The 21,702-nt window shown below is 33.0% G+C and overlaps 1 protein-coding gene across 3 annotated transcripts in view; it reads right to left on the bottom strand.

Annotated features, from left to right (window-relative positions):
• N-56 (probable 2-isopropylmalate synthase) overlaps positions 1-7,252 on the bottom strand; it is a 52,262-nt gene extending 45,010 nt beyond the window's left edge. The window contains exon 1 of one of the 3 annotated variants that reach the window (XM_041007836.1): positions 6,617-7,252. In XM_041007836.1, the coding sequence (XP_040863770.1) occupies positions 6,617-7,161 (545 nt within the window). In that variant the 5' untranslated portion in view covers positions 7,162-7,252. The remainder of the gene's footprint in view (positions 1-6,616) is intronic. The other 2 variants (XM_026124825.2, NM_001250820.3) reach the window with 2 other exon arrangements.
• Between the last annotated feature and the right edge of the window lie 14,450 nt (positions 7,253-21,702).

The raw sequence follows: 21,702 nt of genomic DNA, 5'->3' as shown, positions 1-21,702 counted from the left end.
CAGTTCTTTAAATATCATGCAACACCGGACCATAAGCGATTAACAATTGCCTTGTTCTACATGGACGAACCTGCGCTCGCGTGGTATCAATGGATGTCATGCAATGGCCAGATTACATCATGGCTTGGATTCTTGCAAGCTTTGGAGTCTCGCTTTGCGCCTTCTCACTTTGATGATCCCACCGGTTCCTGTTCAAACTCATCCAACAAGATTCCGTGAGTAACTACTCTTTGACTTCGAGGCTTTGGCTAACAAAATAATAGGCCTTCCGCCTCCTTTTTTATTAAGTTGTTTTATCTCCAGCCTTTCACCAAAAATATGATGGGAAGTCCAAGCGCTCCAACCTCTTTCCCTTAGTCAAGCCATCGCTCTCGTGCGGCTTCAGGAGGAGAAGTTTTGTGACTTACGTCATCCAACCCACTCTCATGCTTACTCTCTGCATTCCTTCGGCCCTCGTCCCCCTCAACCAAATATTTCACCAACCCCACCATTACTCCTACCTCCACCCTTATTACCCACACCACCAAAACTCTCCATACCTTTCAAACGCCTCTCACCTGAAGAAATAGCCATACGCTAAGAGAAGGGACTTTGCTTTAATTGTGACGAGTGGTTTAGCCGCGACCATCAATGCTCTTCCAAATTTTTTCTACTGATAGCTGATGATGATGAACTTTCACCGGAAGAGATGCCACCAACTAAAGCTTTTCCGGTTGCACAGGAACCTGATGATCCACTTCCAACTCAAATTAGCTTCCATGCCATCTCAGGGCACATGGCACCAGAAACGTTACGCGTGATGGGGTCTATCTCTGACCAGAAAGTCCTCATTTTGGTGGACAGAGGTAGTACTCATAACTTCATCCAAGAACGCTTGGTCACCATGCTAGGGCCATATGCACAGTCTACTCCACCATTACACATTATGATTGGTAATGGTATCGAGATTGAATGTCTACAAATTTGAAAGCACGTTTCGCTTAAGCTCTAGGGACATGGATTCACTATAAATCTTCATGTTCTACCCTTATGTGGAGATGATCTAGTGCTGGGTGTGTAATGGCTCAAGTCACTGGGTCCAATCTTGACGGATTACACAGACTTGACTATGAAATTCAAGCACCACAACAAGATCATCGAACTTCACAGTGAACGTGATTACACCATTTGCGGGATCAATCACTATCAACTCAAAGGGATGGTTCAAATAGATGGCGTCAATGCTTTTTTCCATATCGACCGCATGAACCCTAAGCTCCCTTCTAACCAACAAACACAACCCCTGACCCAAGACCCAACCATCATTTCCCTACTTCACCGATACCATATCCTTTTCCAACCACCAACCACTTTACCCCTACCCCGCAATATTACCCACACCATTAACCTTCTCCCAAACTCCCTTCCCATTAACGTCTGACCCTACAGAAACCTCCATTTTCAAAAGCATGAGATTGAGACTTAGGTCGAAGCCATGTTGAGCAATGGTATCATCAGACCCAGTCGGAGCTCATTCTCCTCGTCGATTTTATTGGTCAAGAAGCACGATGGTTCCTGGCGTTTTTGCGTTGATTACAGAGCATTAAACACCATTACTATTAAAGATGGATTTCCGATTCCAAATATTGATGAGTTCTTGGATGAGCTTGGTGGTGCAAGCTGGTTTACCAAACTCGATTTGCTACAAGAGTATCACTAGATACTTGTGCGCGAGGACAATGTACATAAAACTGTATTCCGCACTCACCATGGGCATTACGAATTCCTTGTAATGCCCTTTGGCTTTTGCAATGCTCCTTCTTTACTCCAAGCATTGATGAACACCACCTTTAAACCCTTCCTGCGTAAATTCATTATTGTCTTCTTCGATGATATTTTAATTTACAGTCAGACATTCGCAAACCACCTTCAACATTTGAATTATGCTTTTTGGATCCTACAAGATGGTCAATTCTTCCTTAAGTTATCTAAATGTTGTGTCTTCCAACAACAAATTGAATACTTGGGTCATGTGGTGTCCGCTACTGGTGTTCAGCCCTTTCCCGACAAGATACTTGCCATTCAACAATGGCCATGACCCACCTCCCTTAAAGCCCTGCGGGGATTTTTGGGTCTCACAGGTTTTTATAGATGCTTCATCAAAGGATATGCTACCATAGCAGCCCCTCTGATTCATCCCTTGACCAAGGAACACCTCATCTGGTCACCGGAGGTCCTACTAGCCTTTCATGCATTACAAGAGGCAGTCAGCTCAGCACCAGTGCTATGCCTACCAGCACCCCATAGCTTTTTTCAGTAAACCATTGTGCCCTAAGCTTCTTCAAGCCTCCACCTATGTTAGTGAATTATGCGCCATAACAGCTGCTGTAAAAAAATGGAGACAATACCTATTGGGTCATGATTATTCTCACTAACCATAGGAGTCTCAAGGAACTAATGGCTCAAACTATCCAGACACCGGAGCAACAGAAGTATCTCACGCGTTTAATGGGATATGATTTTATCATACAATATTGCTTTGGCCGCTCCAATGTGATCACAAATGCCTTATCTTGTACCTTTGACCATTCCAAGGGAATGGTCCTCACTTTGTTAATGCCACATTTCTTTTTTATAGATGAACTAAAAGGAGAGCTAGCTGATAACCCCGAGTTTAATGCTCTACGACAAGACTTACAAGAGAACCCAACCAATCGTCCTACTCTAACTTACAGTGATGGGTTGGTCTTACAAAATGGTCGCATTTGGCTGCCCAACAAACTGAACTTCATCAGGCTTTTGTTGCATAAATTCCACTCCACACCCACAGGCAGTCATATGGGTGTCACAAAAGCTTTGGCCAGACTACAGGACAACTTCACCTGGAATTCTATTCGACAGGACGTTCATGATTTTGTTGCACAGTGCCTCAATTGTCGACACACCAAATATGTGACCAGGAAACCAGCAGATTGTATCTCCACTACCTTTTCCTACTCAGCCATAGGAGAACTTATCACTCGATTTTCATTGTCGAATTACCGATATATAAAGGAAACACCACAATACTGGTTGTTGTATATCGATTCTCCAAAGGTATTCATTTGGGCCTTCTTCCATCTCAATATATTGCCTATCAAGTTGCCACTCCTTTCCTGGACATAGTTTCCAAGCTTCGTGGCATGCCTCGGAGCTTAGTCTCCGACAGAGACCCCTTGTTTATTAGTAAGTTCTGGCAAGAACTGTTTAAGCTATCTGGCACAAAGTTACACTTAAGCTTGACTTATCATCCTCAATCTAATGGTCAAACCGAGGTTATGAACCGCATAATTGAGCAATTACTATGATGAATACGCTAACTATGGATATGATGCCAGAAATAGACCGACCTTGGGTCGAGTGGTCGTATAATACTTCCAGAAATACTAGCACTGGAACCTCCCCATTTGAGGTCACATACGACAATAAACCATCGGCAATCCTTTAGTATATCACAAGCTCTTCTTTAGTAGAGGCAGTGGACACATTACTCACCACATGGGAGGCAGTTTTTGATAGCTTACGTCATAAATTGTTAAAAGCGCAAGCTCAAATGAAACATTTTGCAAACAATAACCATCCAAAAGTACACTATGCAAAAGGTGACTGGGCTTTGGTCAAACTCCGTCCTCAACGTCAGTCGTCCCTAACGGGCCCCAACAAGACCAAGCTCGCTAAACGTTTTTATGGCCCCTTCAAGGTTTTGGAATGTATAGGTATTGTGGCTTACAAGCTCCTTCTTCCGTAGGACTCACGTATCCACCTTGTCTTTCATTGCTCACTCCTCAAGCCATTCCGGCATGATGCAAGAAATAAACCCAGCTCACTTCCATTACCTGGAAAGGACTTCGACAACCGTCCTCTCATCACCCCTCTAACTATCCTCAATACTCGTTGGGTAGACACAAACAATGGACCTCGTTTACATGTGCTAGTGCAAAGGGCCAGTTTACCAGTTGACGACACATCTTGGGAATATTGGGCTTCATTAAAGGAGGAATATCACCTTGAGGACAAGGTGATTTTTGAAGGGATCAGGAATGATAGACCAGTCAACATGCATGAAGCCCAGCATGGAAGGCCTCAGAGGAAGGTCACACCTCCTCAACGTTTTTGCGATTACGTTTAAGTGCTAATGTTTCAAAAGCGTAGCTAGACGTTGTTAGATTCTGTTATTTAGTGCATGTCTTTGTCGAGTGATGGGTAGCATACAACAATATGTTATTAGGCAATTATATTTCTTTATGCTTGTCGAGTTGATGTTAGGGCTTGTTCCCCATTATAATATTTCTATTTTCGTGTAGTGCTTATCTTTTGGTGCCCTACAAGTGCCTATATATATGATAGCTCATTGTAGGAGGAATAAGAAGAAAATATCTAGTTCCCTCTCTATTCTGAATACTCTCCTTCTTCCTCCTGTAGCTTTACGTAACAAGTTGTTATAACAATGGTTACAGGGTAGATAGAGCCTTTAATCTCATACATATTATTCAAACTCTCAACCACTAAATCAACTGATCTAGCGGGTTAGCCTATAATATATTTGTTCTCCTCTTTTCTTTGCCAATTACCTAATCTTTATTTTTCTCAAATCTTAACGAAATATTAATTTGACACTCTTAATTTAATGCTTTCTATTAAATAAATAAAAAATATTGTTTTTAAACAAATACCAATGACATGAATAAGTTTTAAAATTTGGAACATATAGTATATCTTGAGAGGAAGAAATGATCATCGTACACTTGCCAACCTTAGAATTCAATAGTCAAATTCGGACTAGAGACAACCCATTTAAAAAGGAAGTTATCTCAATATAAAACCGGTGTTTAAAATTTAAAAGATTTCATTCTAGACTACTTTAAGAGCAACATAACTGATTAAGTGTAGTTAAATCCTTATTCAATATTTAAAACTTAGAACAAGCGTATATATGAGCTACAAAATATCATGTCAACGGCGTATATCAATAGTAATTTAATATAGATTTTACTAGGATAGAAGTGAAGGCCTTTTTTGGGAAGGAATTTCAAAGTAATTAACATTAACATGTAAGACAAATAACATAATGCGTAAAGAAGTTTGACACTTTAAAAATACATCATATCAAGAGTGATTGACCTTTGGGTCTCTCTTACAAATTATTTTCAAAAATAAGATTATTTAAAACGAATCACTGGTATGAGATCATTTAAAACTACTTAATGTCATTTTTTATAGTCTAAAAAAACTGTCAAACAATGATCATTAGTGTATTTTTTTAGATATTCAGAAGATAATCATTAGTAATTTAAACCAATCTTATGTCGGTAATTTTTGTTTTAAAACAACCTCATTTTAGTAAATAATTTGTTAAATTCCCTAAATTAGTCCATCGTCCTAGTACTTGTAACTAAAATAGTAAAATCTCTCGCTGCACAAAAGAAATTTCAACAAGAAGGTAATTAAGAAGGGCGGTTGCTTTGGCTTCACCATGGTATATTTCTGGAAAGAAATTAAACGACAGCCATGAGTGATGCCATATGGGAGCGAATTCATATTTCCGATAGGTGTGCCTTAAAGTGTAAAAAACAATAGAAACATGGTGTTGCCACTAAAAGAAAATGAAGGATTTTAATCTTCTGATACATTTATTTATTTTGAAAGAAATAAAACAACAGCCATTAGTGATGTTGTGAGAGCGAATATTTCCAATAAGTAGGTCTTAAAGTGTCACAAAATAATGGAAACATGGCTGCCACTAAAAAATATAAGGATCTTAATCTTCTGACACATATATTTATAACACAGATAGGAATAAAGTGGGTAGCCAAATAATTAACTATAACCTCTTGAATTCTTTAAAGAAAATATACTTATACTTTCCATCTATGAATCTTGTCTCATCCAATATTATAAAATTAGATATAAATGAGTCTAAAGAAAGATGAAAATTGTCTTTGAAGATAAAATTATCAAAATTCTAAAGAAATGGTAGGAATACTTTCTCTACCACTCTCTTTTTATCAGTAATTATAAATTGTAAATATGATTAGTTTTTGTCAGTGAAAAAATTTGAACTCTAATTTATTTTTCTTTCCTTCTCTTTTTAGCATTAGACCAATCTTATATTCCCATAAACTATATTTCTTATTTAATGTTTCTTTTCTGATTTAAAATTGACAATTGCTAAAATGAGAAATTTTTAATCAATTTTAGTTAATCATGAATAGGAAAGTGTGAGAGATGTTCCTAGCATTTCTCATAAACATTTAAAAGAAATTTTGATCTCTTTATTTTTTTAAAATCGTTAATTTTGATCCTATTTTAAAATAAATACATCTAATTTTCTTATTTTTTAAAATACATAATTTTAATTTTTTATTTTAAAATAAAGATATTTAGTTCTCTACTTTTTGCAAAATTTGCAGTTTTGGTCCTTTTCTCTCAATGTGAAAACATACTTTAATCACATTATGCTAATTTCTTATCAATCATGTCTTTTAAATTTGATGAAAAAATCAAAATTTACAAAAATGAAATACTAAATATGTTTATTTTAAAATATAAAGACTAAAAACGTGATCCAAAAAGAGTAAGACAAATGAAAGACTCGTACCTAGTAGCATCTTCAGCACCGAACTGAATATCATTGCAACCCAAACTCCGTGCAAACTTGACCATATCCCTGGCAATCTGAATCACCTGATCTTTACTCTTTCTCAGCTTGTGCTCCATGTGAATAGGGCTCGTAGCTATGGAAGTACAAAGCCGTGGCCTCTTAGCATACTTCACAGCCTCCCATGCAGTAGAAATGTCCTTCTCAACGCACCGACAGAAGCCAGCAATGACAGGCACATAACCATCATCATCAACAGCATTGCCAACCTCTTGTGCTATCATTTTGACGGCCATGAAGTCGCTGTTCGACGCAGAAGGGAAGCCGGGCTGGATGATGTCCACGCCCAGCTTCACCAGCTGCCGTGCGATGTCGAGCTTCTCCTTTGCTGTCATGGTGGCTCCCGGGGATTGTTCGCCGTCGCGGAGGGTGGTGTCCAAGATGCGGACGTAGGAGGAGTCGGGGATGTGGTTGGGAATGTATTGAGGGCGGAGATGAGAGAGTTTTGGGGATTGAGAACTTGGAGTGGAGGTTTTGGTTGGCATTGATGTGTGCTTGGGGATTCGAAGGAAGGAATGATGAATGAAAAGGTTTTAAGTTTTGTTGGAGAGTCGGGGTCGTTTATTTAGAGTATGATATGATATTAATCGGAATTAAATATGTTTTTTATTCCAAAAAATAGTTAAATTTTATTATTGTTCTCTGAAATTTTTTTCTTTAATGTTTGTTCTTATAATTAATTATTTTTTTTGTCTTTGCTCCCTTTAATTAGGTTTCGTCTGCTACCACATGGATAGGTGACGTGTGTCTTTAAATTGTAGGGAACATAAAAAAAATTTAGATATTTTTTTAAGATAAAAAAATATATTTAAACTTATTAAATATTATAAGTTAAATGAAGCTCTCAAAAAAATTTATAAGTTAAATGAATGAGTACTGAGACGTAACTAATCAATTTTACCCCGTAAAAAAACACTAATAATTTTAGTGTGATTTTAAAGTAATTATTTTTAAAGTTAATAAATTTATTATTATATATATAATAATAATAATTTATGATTAATGATATTATAAAAAATAATTTGTTTTACAATTTTAATATATTTTCTCATCTATTGTACTTTTATTTCTTTCTTCTTTCCTTAGGTGTTATCTAGATGTTAGGGGAAAGATATTCTCTCAAGTGGTAAAACAAAATGAGATTCTCATGTGTGAAGATTTCATCTTTAATTTTTTAAGACTTTTATTTTTTAATGAAATATATTATGTCAATATTTTTTATTTTGACAAAACATTAATAAAATTTATTGAAGGAGTAGAATCTCGTCAAATAATAATGAGCATGTTGATATACACGTTATACACGTTATACTTATTCTGTTTAATTTTGGACAAAGCAGTAGACACCGTCTGGTGTACCGTGTACGTTCCCACCGTTTTAGTCAGGTGGTGCGACACAAATATTTAAATAACCGTAATAGAATATAAAAATATATTGTATCGGTGTCCAAATATGTTTTCTAAATGACAAAGCGTGATCAATATAATTTCATAAAATAACAAAAATTGAGATACACTAATGTAATAAGAGGGAACAGTTGATTTGTTTTTTTTATATGGGCGTGTAATAAGAGAGTTTTCTATAAAAAAAAAATAGAAAGGATTTTAAATAAGAAACACAAAATATTTTTTCTCCGTATATGAATTCGTTGATTGAATTGAACTAATATCTACCGTTTTTTATATTTAAAATGCAAGTTGTATTTTAAAAGGTACACATCCTTTCAGTTATTTGAGAGCCAAATTTACCGCACTACTCGGGCTCAATAAAGGGTAATGAAACAATAGTTATCCTCAATAATCAAATGATAGCATGCCTATTAAACTAGCAATAATCTATGGCGCTGTAAAAACACATATTAAAAATTTACCGCACTGCTTAACATCTACCTACTAAGGAGAAAGAAATTATTTTGATAAATAATTATATTTATAATAGTTTATTATAAAGAATTATATAGTAGAATTTTATATTTTTTTATAGATAGTAACTTGAGATTTTGATGTATTATTATTATTATCTTAAAATGAAACGAAAAGGTTCTTTAAATTAAAATTTAAGTAAAACAGAGAATTGAAAGAATGAAAAAGAAAGAAAAAAACATGATAACAATAAAAAGAAAAAAGAAAGCAAGAATGATATTATTTTATATTTACAAATCTATTAATTCATTCAATAAATAATGTGAAATATAAAAAAACAAAGATTTTTCTAATTTTTTTATATTTCGTTTTATACATTAATTTTTTTCAAAGCAAGGCCACCTCTTGATTTCACTTTTTAAACGCATGGTCCTGTATTTTTTTTTTAATAATGACAACAAATTTAATAAATATGACATTCCTTATTCAACAAAAATAAACGTGACATTTCTTGGCACCGTCCGCACAGGATGCGACCTTGCACTATTTTTGTAATGAATTAAAGGAAGTGGCGTAGAAGCAATGAAACTGTGTTCCTGACAACAAAGGGGCGTTTAGTTGGGTAAATTTGAAAATTTGCTCGTATCTTTTACACTTTAGATGCTAAAAAGAAATAGAGAGGAATTTTTTAAAAAAGAAAAAATATTATGTGAGATTGTATGTTATCTAAGTGGATATACAGAGATAAAATCTTATATTTAAATTAAGAAATAAAATCATTAAATGATAAGTATGATTAATCAAACTTGATAATTTTTAACAAATGTCAGTTAATCATAAGAGAGTGTTGAAAAAAGAATACGTTAACATTTCTTTATATAGATAAGACAAATAATATAACTTATTTAATTAAATAGAAAAAATTAGAATGATTGGACAGTTTTGATCGTTAAAGAAAATATAATTATATTTTTTAATTAAACTCTAATTAATAACACAATATATGTAATAATTATATATATATATATATATATATAATTATAGTGTAATAATTATATATATATATATATATATATAATTATTAAATTTATTCAAGTAAATTTGGGTTTTTTTTTTATGTTTGATCTTGGTAAGGTTTTTTTTCATTTTAATCTTTATAAGTTTATATTTTTCTTAATTTTAATTTCTAAAACACAAACTTATAAAACAAATAAAATATTTGAATCAATAAAATTAAAAGCAATTTTCTATCTATGTAACGTTTCACGGGTTAAGTGGCATTAATTATCCACTTTCGACAAACTTGACTAGTTAATTTATTATGTTTTCTTGAGAGAAAAAAAAATAATTTTTCTTCTCTATCTATTTAAGTGTCATCGCAATTAATTTGTGTAAGAAAAAGAAGAATAGAAATATGACTTGTATCTCGGCCAAAATTGCACCAAAAGCATTGAACACCTTGCTCATGACTTCACTTCCGCCAATATCGTAATCCCTATTCGAATTTGATCTCCCTTCCAACCACAATATATAATTTAACGTTAGTTATTATTATGGTTTGAGGGCAAGTTTGGTGAGAATAGTTAATTAATGTAGTAGTATTTTGAAAGCGAATGCTTAATTACCATCTTTGATTAAAACAATTAGAAGAAATATAATATATGTAAAACAATCAGAAGAAATATAATTTTTTGTTTTTATAATAATTAAATAAAAATATAGTAATAATAAATTTTAATTTTTTTACGATATAATTATTTTTACCAACATTCTATAAAAATTCTATAAAATTTAAACTCTATTATTAAAAATAATTTTTTTTCAAATTAACTAATAACAAATAATTTATATAAATGTGTGTTATATTTAAATGATAATCATGAAATAATAAAATTAAAATTATGAAATTCATTTTAAAAATTTAGTTTAATTTTTAAATGTTTACCTTTTGAATTTATTATTATTTATTAATTATTATATTTTTTTAATTAAAATATAATTAATAACACAATATATGATTTTTAAAAAAAATATATAAATAATTTTAAAAAAAATTATATTAACATCGGTTTTTTGGAAAACCAATGTTAACATCATTAGTTAACATAAAAAACCGATGTTAACGTGCATGCATTAACATCGGTTGTTTGGAAAATCGATGTTAACATATCATGCGTTAACATCGGTTTTTTGAAAAACTGATGTTAACGTGTATGCATTAACATCGGTTTTTTGGAAAATCGATATTGACATATCATACGTATAGGTTTTTGAAAAATCGATGTTAACTAATGATGTTAATATCAATTTTTTGAAAAACCGATGTTAATGTGTATGCATTAATATCAGTTTTTTGGAAAACCGATGTTAAGAATGATACTTTATTTATAAATATATCACCGTGTTTAACTTAACATTGGTTTTGTCCAAAATCGATGTTAATAAGCCGATGTTAAAACTGCTTTTTGTAGTAGTGAGAGAAGAAAAATAAGAGGAGGATGAAACGGGGATAGAAATACTAGTGAATTTATTTATTTTATAATGGCTCGCCCTTGAAATCCCAGAATAGCAAGGATCGGGTATGTGCTGCACGTTAATTTGTCTTATACGTACCATTTTTTTTCTTCTTCTCGTTTCTGCTTCCTAGTGCAGCGTAGTGACAAAATTCAAAGACAGTGGTCTTTAATTTATTGCTATTTGTCCCTAACCCCGTTGCGCTGCATTTGAGGTGTCCTATGGGAAACTTGCAACTTCTTTATTCAACTCCCAACCATTCAAATCATATAATATTAAATGGTGGATTTTTTGACTGGTTTTCGTCACCATGAAGGAAAATAAATGATATACTAGTATATTTGTGTAAATTATTATTTTATTTTATTAGTTTATAAATGTCTTTCTGTTTTATTACTTGCTGAAAATATTGAAGTAACGACTGAGTTTTATTGTGATTGGCTAAAATTGAGAACATTAAATCTTTTTATCCATAAATTCTTTCTGGTTAAGTCATTAAACATATTAAATAATTACATTTAAATATTTTTTCTTGTGAATGTTATTATTTGCTTTACTACATAAAAACTGAGATTAAATATAAAATTAGGAAAATATATTTACTGTATTATAATTTTTAGTAAAGTAAAAATATTTTTTTTCATTTATTTAAATAATTAATATTATAAAACCGAAATATTCAAGGAAATGTATTTATTAATTTTATCTAACATATTGAATTTTTATTTATTCAATATTTCTTCCTTTTATAATTCCTAATCAGTGTTTTTCGAAACTTGTCATTTGTCAAAACATCTTTTAGGGTGTGTTTAGAAGGAATGAGAAAAATAATATTAGAGAGAAATGTTATACTTTTTTTTGAGACTCCTATCTTTTACATTTTATTTTAATTAAAAAGAAAAATTATTTTTATCTTTTCTATTTTCATGATCTAAATTAAACACACTCTTAGATTACGTTCCTTTTAGAGGAAAGAAATGTGCTAAAAGTGATTGCACCAACGAAATAGAAAAAAAGACAAACTTTCGTTCGTTCATTTTAGTAGAAAATTACAGTGAAATTTGTACAAAATTTATGCTGTCCATGCTTTCGGATTTCTCCGCTAAATTGAGAAGAAATGCAAAGAAAGAATACGGTAAAAATGTTAAAATGGGTGTTTTCAAGAATTGATGATGTGCGTGGGTCACTTTTTTAATTCATCACGTAGGGAACAAAATCAAATATAATGCAGGCACACTCGAATATGGGTTGGAGAATGAAATATGACTAGCATAATTTAGAATATGCCTATGCCTAGTAAAATTGAATTTCCGTAGAGCATCGAATTTGATGGCAGTAAAATCCATTGCACACACATAAATAAAACGTGATAAAAAAGGATACAATTTGTTTTCAAAAAAACAAAATCGTTTAAGAGAAAAATATTAAAGCAGAAAAAAACATGAGTATAATTGAAATTTCACAAATACTTTATTTATATTTTTTTATTATCTACCATATCACTTTTTTCTTATTATTTCATTTTTTTTATCTCTACCTGACAATCTTATTTTTCACTCTCTTTCATTTTTTTTCTTTTCATCTATTTTCTTTTCACATACTTTCTTTCCTTTTCTTTCATTATAATAGAACAATGTTAAAGATGAATGTCTAATAGTGCTGTAGTTGATGACAGATTTAAAAGCTTTGAAAATGGCATTATACATTCATACCATGTGACTATTTTTTTTTATGAGTATATGTGACTATAAGTGAACAAAAACGATATGACCACGAGTTTAAATTCAATTTAAGCCAAACATAAAAGAAGATCTTATGGATAAAAATAAAAGAAGAATTAATGGCATGTTGATTGATAGGTGTAACTACAATAAGCACTCCCACTTTGGCTTTAATCTGTTTTTTTTTTTCAATCCTTCCACTCCAAAGTAGTCATGCAATATGCCACCAAATAGGAGAAAGTCTGCAAATCTCTTAATTACTGGTTGGCAAGTGGAGTCCATTTGACCCACCTTACCTGAGCAAAGGGCACAGCTACTTGTCGTTTTCACGTTCTAGGTAAAAGGGTGACTTTTCATGTATCATATCCCATTGGATATCATATTGCCCTAAAAGCATAAAATGACATAACATCTAAGAACCCTTTATTTAACGTCTTGCATTTTGAAGCAACAACTTGGGTTCAATACCACAAAAGCCCTTCCTAGTTGTCAAACGAGTATAAAATGCATGTATCAGGGATTTGGATTAGTTTTCCACTTGTCCTATACTAGAAGGGCTTTATACGAGTGTTATTCAGTTTTGTCTTATAGTTTTTAATTTTGTCTCTTTCAGCTGAAACTAAGCCATGATGTCCATACTATACAATCTTTTCTGAGTTACTATTGAACCGATTTTTTTTTTTTTAAATATCAACAAGAACGATCCATTCTGGGTCCGAGGAAGCTGTAGTCTTGGCATTATTCAAAGATCTTAGCTAGTAATGTGCAATACATTTTTTGCGTAATTTGTATTTTGTTTCTCCTTTTTTTTTTTTTTTTACTGAAATCGATGAAGTACTTTTGTGACGGACAAAATTATTGTAGGTGGACAATTGTTTACGAGTATGAACAAGAAAGTTAGATTTAAATAATAATAAAGAAAATCCTTTTAGTTTTTATCCAATTCAATTTTGATTCGTATGAGTTACTTCTTAAGGTATTGGTTAATGCATTGTCACTCATTTGTGTTTTTTTTTCTCTTACAGCGAGGTTTAGTAATTTAGACTACAACGTAGAACACAAGAGCATGATTGATTAGAAAAATATATTTATATACATAAGCTTGTTTGTTAGAAAGACCCAACATTTCTACTTACTACTGTCACTTTTACTTTGCACTTTATAGTTTTTAGCATAAAAGTTTAGTTTAAATTCTGTTTGAAATTATCAATCATACATGTTCTCTCAACAATGTTTCATTTCTGAACTTAACTCAGGCTAACATTAGTTCCCTGTGTTCGATACTCGAATTCATCCGTTTTAATTTTTAAATACTTAACGATCTAGTGCGCTTTCCGGCAAACCGAATTTCCCTTGAATATATTTCTACAGATCTTGCTTAGCGAGCTCGTCTCGCTAAGCGGAAATCCACTTTTGGTGCAGAGCGTGACATTTTGCGAGGAGCGCAATTCCTCTCGAGTTGGGATTTGTGCTGAGCGGTTTTATTGGAACAAGTTTAGGTAAAACTTGAAATCTCATAATTTCAACTTAAGTCAATAAAACTCTACATAACTCAACATCCACATCAAGCAAATCACACATGGCTAATTCACACAACACCTCAACTTATCCAAATCAATCAAATAACACAAGAATTACATTAAACATCAATTTTAAGTTATCGAAATTGCAGGGCGTTACACTGAAGACCTGGGGAATGTGAATCCCATGCATGAGTTTATATGTGTATATGTGGAATTCGATTGCTTGTAATGTTGATGACAATGAGATGAGATGATGTTGATGTTGATGATGTCATTGAGATGAATGTTTGTTGTGTATGTACATGGGAGTGTAGTGACCCTGTCTGAATATCCCTAGAAAGGGAAGATGATTGGTTTAAAAATTATAAGTGTCCCTGGAGAGGGAAGGGTTTTTTTATAAAAAAAATTTAACTATCTGAGGTCAGTGTATTGTTGGAGCCCATGTTTCATACTACATAACTGCGTGAAAATAGTATAAATTTGTTAGTAAGTACCTGTGGTTCTTCATGAGGAAAAATTATGGTACGAGGCAAGTCGTTACAATTTGACTAAGGGCTCTATGTATCTAAACCACTACTCCTTAGACTCAAGACTTAAATCTAGGTCACATGATTATCTAATGATGATGGTTCTATGTCTTATATGTATGATTACACTAAGAATAATACTACTACATTGCATATCAACAAACATAGACAATTTCTACATCAAACTTCACAACCTGAGAAAATTGGGATGTTACAAAACATAATATTGTCACAACAGAAATTCCAAAAAAGAAACAGGTTAAGAAAGTAATTTGTTCTTCAAATTAAAATAATAGAGGAAATTGCAACTTATCCATCACAACCTAATCATCTTCCATTTCACAGCTTCCATGCATTGATCGAATTATGATATAGTTGATGTCCTTGCAACAAGCTTTGAATCCCTTCTTACATGCATGAAGGCACAAATACATTCTTTCAAACTGTGGTTGGAAAATTAAGGGTTCCAACAAAGCATCCTCATTCATGCATTTGTTGTGCAATGAAGTAACGAGATGTGGCCTTACCTTACAAGATGGTCTCTCTCATCTTCAATGCACAGGGATATATTGTGTTCAAACAAAAACCACGAATGCAATGCCACCATTTGACGCTGCGTCATCACCATTGGCCACTAATAATGTAAATGGCGGGAAGAAGAACAGTCAAGAACACAGGGGTTTTAGGTTCTTCTCTCTTTGTGTGGTTGTGGTGACTTTTAGATGTAAAAACAAAAAGAGTAAATTGAAAAATTGGTCCATAGTTGCTTGGCTCAGCGCATGCTATTCACTTTCGCACATGTGGATGTGCCACATTGATCTTCACATGCCACATTACCTAAAACTTTAATAGAGACCAAGATAACTTAATGGTTGGACTAAATTGTTGGGACATTTGTATTTTTGTGGACTAAATTGATCATTTTCATAATTCAGGGACAAAATTGTCACCAAATGCAAACTACAGGAACAAAACAAACTATTTATCCTTTTTTTTTGGAATAGGAGGAAAAGAAAAAGCAAAATATAAACCAATTAAGCTACAAAAAGCAAGTCATGATGCACCTCTCCCAACACAAAGTCTAGCTATATTTATTATATATTTGGGTTTAAATATTATATATATATATATATATATATATATATATATATATATATTATGATTTTAGTTTTCCATAGACTAAATTTAGTTAATTGAAAATATAAGAACCCATGCCTTATAAATTTATAAGGATCAATACTCAAATCTATAAAAAAACAATGATTAAAACATTTAAACTAAAATCATATGTGTAATTATAAGATGTATATTTTTTTCTCTAATAATCCATATCTTTATAATTTTTTATTTATTATAGGATTTTTTTATTCATATTCATATCTCCATGATATGGTTATGAGATATTGAGAGGTATTATCCTATCCCTCTGAAGTCTGAAACATTATAAACATAAACAACAAAATGAAGTATTTTAGTTAATGGAAAAGAGAGATAAAAAGGGAAATTATATGATCCAAAGGTCTAATTAATTTAAATATGTTTTTCGTCCCTGCAAAATTTTCAATATGTTTTTCTTCCTCTTAAAATTGAAATGTATTATTTTTTTGGCCTAGAGCTAGGCTAGGATGAATCTGAGCCTACGTGATATTTTTTAAAACTTAAATTATAGGCTAAAATATGTTTTTTGTCCCAATAAATATCCAAATGTTTGGAATTTGTCCTTGCGAAATTTTGAGTCCTTTTTGGTCCTCAAAATTGAAATATGTTATATTTTGGCTAGAGATAGGGGGAGCAACATGAAGATTAAGCTTTGAAGAGTTTTGTCTTTTTACATGCCCAACTTATTGAGTGACATTTGTATTAATTGTTGCCTTTTTAGTCTTAATCCATCTATGTGTACATCATGCATCATCATGTAGAGATAGGAAGATTGTTTCTAAGGTTAGAAACTTCTTCAGTGCATAAACTCTCTGTTTTAATTGATTTACATGCTATCCGTAATCGATTACATAAGTCTTTTGAGAAGTTTGCAGAGAGATCTTCATTTTGGTTTAATCGATTACTCCTTATCCGTAATTGATTACTCTGTTCTTTTGAGACCATCTTAGTTTTCTTAGGATCTCTGCTTTAATCGATTATGTGGGTATAGTAATCGATTACATCATTCTTGAAGTGCTCCTAGAAGTGATCGAGAACACTTTAATCGATTAAGTCAAGAATCAAATTGATTACATTGCTCTTGAAAGCTTTCCAAGTTTTGGGAATAACACTTTAATTGATTGAAATGAGAATCTAATTGATTACTTCTTTGAGATAATCAATTACATTGGTAATTTAATCGATTACAGGCGGTTGTAACTATTTTCTCTATAAATAGTCACCTTGTGTTTTCACTTTAAACAATGATTTAGAACGAGCTTTCACGACTCACACTTTCTAGTCGTCGTTTTTGAAGCTTTAAAAGGTTAAAGTGAGTTGTTAACATCTTGTGAGATAAAAAAGAAATCCATTCAATCGAGTTTTGGTTCTTGCATTTAAATGATAAGGTTGTGTCTCTCCTTGACTCTGTTTTCATATGTTCTTACATATTGTTACAACTTATGCATGAGTTTCTAAAGCATTCTAGAACAGGGTTTTCTAGTTTGAGCTAAGGCTAGGTGTCTCTTAGGCTTTTATTCACAATGGACCCTAGGGTTGGGTGCCGTAGTCTCTTTTTTTGGGTAGCAATTGAGATTGATTTTGATTGCTTGTAAGAACTCAAAGTGCATAGTGGAAATCTAATTTAGGTTGAATTAGATAACTGGAGTAGCTTCTCTAGAAATAGAGACTAAACCAATATAAATCTTGTTATTCATCTTCTCTTGAATCTTATCTCTCTTTCATTGCATTTTTTTTATCAATTTGATGAGTTTAAAGATATTTCTTTTTGAAGTCCTTTAACAAAAGGATATTGTGTACGGGTGATTGATTAGATATTGGTTTGAAATAAAAAGTTTATGATACGATCCTTGGAAGCAAAAGTTTTTCAAAACTTTGTTTTTAATTTTGATTTGTTTTCAAAACCAATTCACCCCTCTTGGTTTGTGAGTTCCATCATCTTTTTCAATGAGTATTAGAGCTACATCTTGAAAGTTGCTCAAGGTCACAGTTTTTCAAAAAATGGGCTCTAAACAAATCACTTTCAAAGGGGTGCTTCTCTTAATTGACCACCATTGTTTGAGGAAGAGCATTTTTTGTTTTGGCAAAAGAGAAAGGAAATATTTATTCAATCAATTGATCCTGGTGCATGAAATGCTATTGTTAAAGGACCATTTATACTAACTAAAGAAGTCAATGGTGAATTGGTTCCTAAAGAATGGGATGAGATGAAAGATGAAGAGAAAAGAAAAGTGCAAGATGATCAAAAGGCTAAAATCATTTTAACTTTTGGTTTATCTTCTGATTGAATTTTTCCATATTGCAAGGTGTAAAAGTGCATAGGTGTTAGTCGGTCAATACGACTAACTTTTGTGTAAAAAACTGTTGTAAATTGTATACAACTCCTCCCATGTATAGTTGTTTTTGGTAGTATTGTAATTACTTTTTGATAATTTAGGTAATAGATACTTTAGTATCCCAATTTTGTGTATTTAATTATCATTCCACTTCAATTTCAGGTAAAATAGGCAAGATTGGTGAAGTGCAGATTTCATGAACTCGCTAAGCCACTCATCTTCTGGCTAAGTGCATCATCCGCTAAGCGCCCCATCTGATGGCTAAGCGCATGAACAATTCTGGAAGAAGGATGAGCTGTATAAAGGCGTTGAGCAAAAGCCAACTCGTTAATCGCACCGTCTTCACCTTCAAGCTAAGCGAGTATGACTGGCGCTAAGCCAAAAGTCACTTACGTGCGCTAAGGGAACTCATCTTCCGCTAAGCGCGCGTCCACCGACAGGATTGCCTATTTAAGCTGAAATCACGATTTCTGAAGGAGTTGAGTTTTTTTGAGAGTTTTTGGCTGTGGAGAGACTGAGAGAGAGCTGAGCTTGAAGAGGAAGCCATCTTGCGGAGCTTTGGATGAGATTTTGAGAGATTGTGAGGTTTCTAGAGGTGGAGGAGACATCCCCACTACTTGTATTTCTTCTATCTTTCATCTTTTCTTCTCATTGTTGTAAAAGAAGCTTCCCTGCTATGGAGAGCTAAATCCTCAATTGGTTCTTCCTATGGGGTACTTGATATAAATACTTTCATATCTATCTAATGATGTTTTATGTGTTCACTGTGCTATTAGTACTTAATTCTAGTGTGCCTTTGCCTTGATCACGCACTTGCATGCTTAGTTAGGGTCACTCAACATTGGGAAATGGTTTGATCCTTAGAACCTGATAGGACAGGCCTAGCTTATCGTATATTCACGAGACATCGGGGTACGGTAACCTAGTTTTTGTTATGTTATGTCTCAATGCGGTTCTGGTTAAGTTTAGTCCAACAAGAGGGATCTGAGGATGACGCTTGATTAGGATTAGGCTAAACATGCACGAGACATCGGGGTTTAGTAGTCCAGGAGACAACATAGAACACATGAACATTGTTAGGTAGAGAACATCCTTAATAACATCAGTCATCCAGTAGGAATACCAACACATTTTTTTTATCTGTCTTCTCACACCACTACTCACATGATTTACATTTGAATAGTTTAGTTTCCATACTTGTCCATACCACACACCAAACTTTCATCCAAAGACACTTATTTACTGAACCACAGCTTACCAAGTAAAACAAGTTCCCCGAGAGTTCGATACTCGGTATTCACTTACCGTTTTATACTACTTGCTCGATCCGGTGCACTTGCCGACCGTCGAACAATAGGAGATATGAAAAATGCTTGAAGTCACTCATGAAGGCACAATAGATGTGAGAAGAGCAAAAAAGTACACTCTTGTATCCAAATATAACGCTTTTTGAATGAAGAATGGTGAAACCATTTCAGAACTTGAAACAAGATTCATCCATATAGTAAATCACTTGCTTGGTCTTGGAAAAACGTTTGAAGATGATGAGCTAAAAATCAAGATTCTCAACTGTCTTACAAGAACTTGGGAATCGAAAATCACAATGATCAAGGAATCCAAGGACTTGGCATCTATGTGGATGGAAGCTCTCTTCGGAAAATTTCTTGAATATGAACATGGGTTGATTCGACAATTTCATGTGGAAGATACAAAAAAGAAAAGGAAAGGGATTGCACTCAAGGTTAGTTCCACAAAGGAAGATCACAAAGAAAGCTCTAGTGATGATAAAGATGTAGAGAATTTGAGCTTGATGGTGAAGAACTTTGATAAAGTTCTCAAAAGATCCAATGAAAAAAAATTCTCTAAACCATTAAATCAGATTGTGGGAAGCAAGGCCACATCAAATCAGATTGTCCTATCTACCTTAAAAAACAACTTGTTGAAAAGAAAGGAAAGAAATATAGAAAACCATAAAAGGCCTACATAGCTTAGGAAGACAATGCGTCAACATCCTCTGATTCTTCTAGTGAAGAAGAACTTGCAGGATGAATCCTTAACCATTGAAGAAACTGAGGTAAATTTTGAATTTGAAAAACTTTTAGAAGCCTTTAATGAAATGCATGAGGAAACACAAAGGCTTGCTATTTCGAACAATAAGCTAAGAAGCGATCTAAAATGAAATATCACTAAATTGGCTTCAACACAAAGTGAGCTTGTTAAATTGAAGCATGAAAGTGAAAAACTTGTTTCAAGTTATAAAGCCATTGGTTGTGTTTGTGTTTCTACTTCTCTTAATATGGATGATTACAAATCTTTGCCAAATGAGTTTGAAAAGTTTAAAAAGGATTACTATGAAGAACTTATAAAGTTACAAACTGAGTTTTCCTATCTTAAAGATCTTTTCAGGAAAATGAACAAAGAAAAGAATGATCTTAGTCACTTGCTCAGTGTGCAAAAGCATACTACCAGTAAGACTGGTTTGGGGTATAACAAGCAAACTAACTTTTTAAAGAAAACTAAGTTTGCATCCTCCAAAAAGGTGAACCCAAACAGAGTCTCCAAAAAGAAAAACATAATGCATCCTAAGCTTGATGCAAAGACTTATCATTATTGCATGAAATGAGGGCACACATCCTACAAATGTTATGTTAGGAGATTTGATGTTCTGAGAGGTAAATGTGTTTGGGTTCCTAAAGATTTAATTGTAGAAATTAACCCCATTGGACCCAACCTCAATTGGGTACCACCTCTCTTTAATTGATTTTGTCTTGTAGCCTAAAATCAAGAGACTCACTATGGTACCTGGATAGTGGCTGCTCTAGGCACATAACTGGTGACAAGTCCAGACTTGCTGACCTTGTGTTAAAGGAAGGTGGATATGTCACTTTTGGAGACAACAATAAGGCAAGAATTATGGGAGAAGGAAATATTGGAAATCAGAAAAAGACACAAATAAAAAATGTTCTATATGTTGATGGACTTAAGCACAATCTCTTGAGCATAAGTCAACTATGTGACAAAGGCTTCAAAATTGAATTCAACAAGAATTGTTGTCTCATTTGTGAAGCAAAAACTGGTGAGGTTGTTCACATAGGTAAAAGAATTGGCAATATCTATATGCTTAATATTGAACATGCATCATTTCATGAGCTTAGTTGCTTGGTAAGTAAGATTGATGATTCTTGGCTATGGCATTGTAGGGCTACACATGTAAACATGCATCATCTCAATCATCTAGTTAAAAATGATTTAGTAATTGGTATTCCAAAACTAAAGTTTGAGAAAAATAAATTGTGTGAAGCCTAACAAAAGGAGAAACACGTCAAAAACTCTTTTCAAAGTAAAAACATTGTTTTTACTTCAAAACCCCTTGAACTACTTCAT

Source organism: Glycine max, chromosome 13 (assembly GCF_000004515.6).
Source record: "Glycine max cultivar Williams 82 chromosome 13, Glycine_max_v4.0, whole genome shotgun sequence".
Taxonomy (NCBI): Eukaryota; Viridiplantae; Streptophyta; class Magnoliopsida; order Fabales; family Fabaceae; genus Glycine; species Glycine max.
The sequence above is the reverse complement of the archived record's forward strand: the minus strand, read 5'-3'. Positions and strand labels throughout refer to the sequence as shown.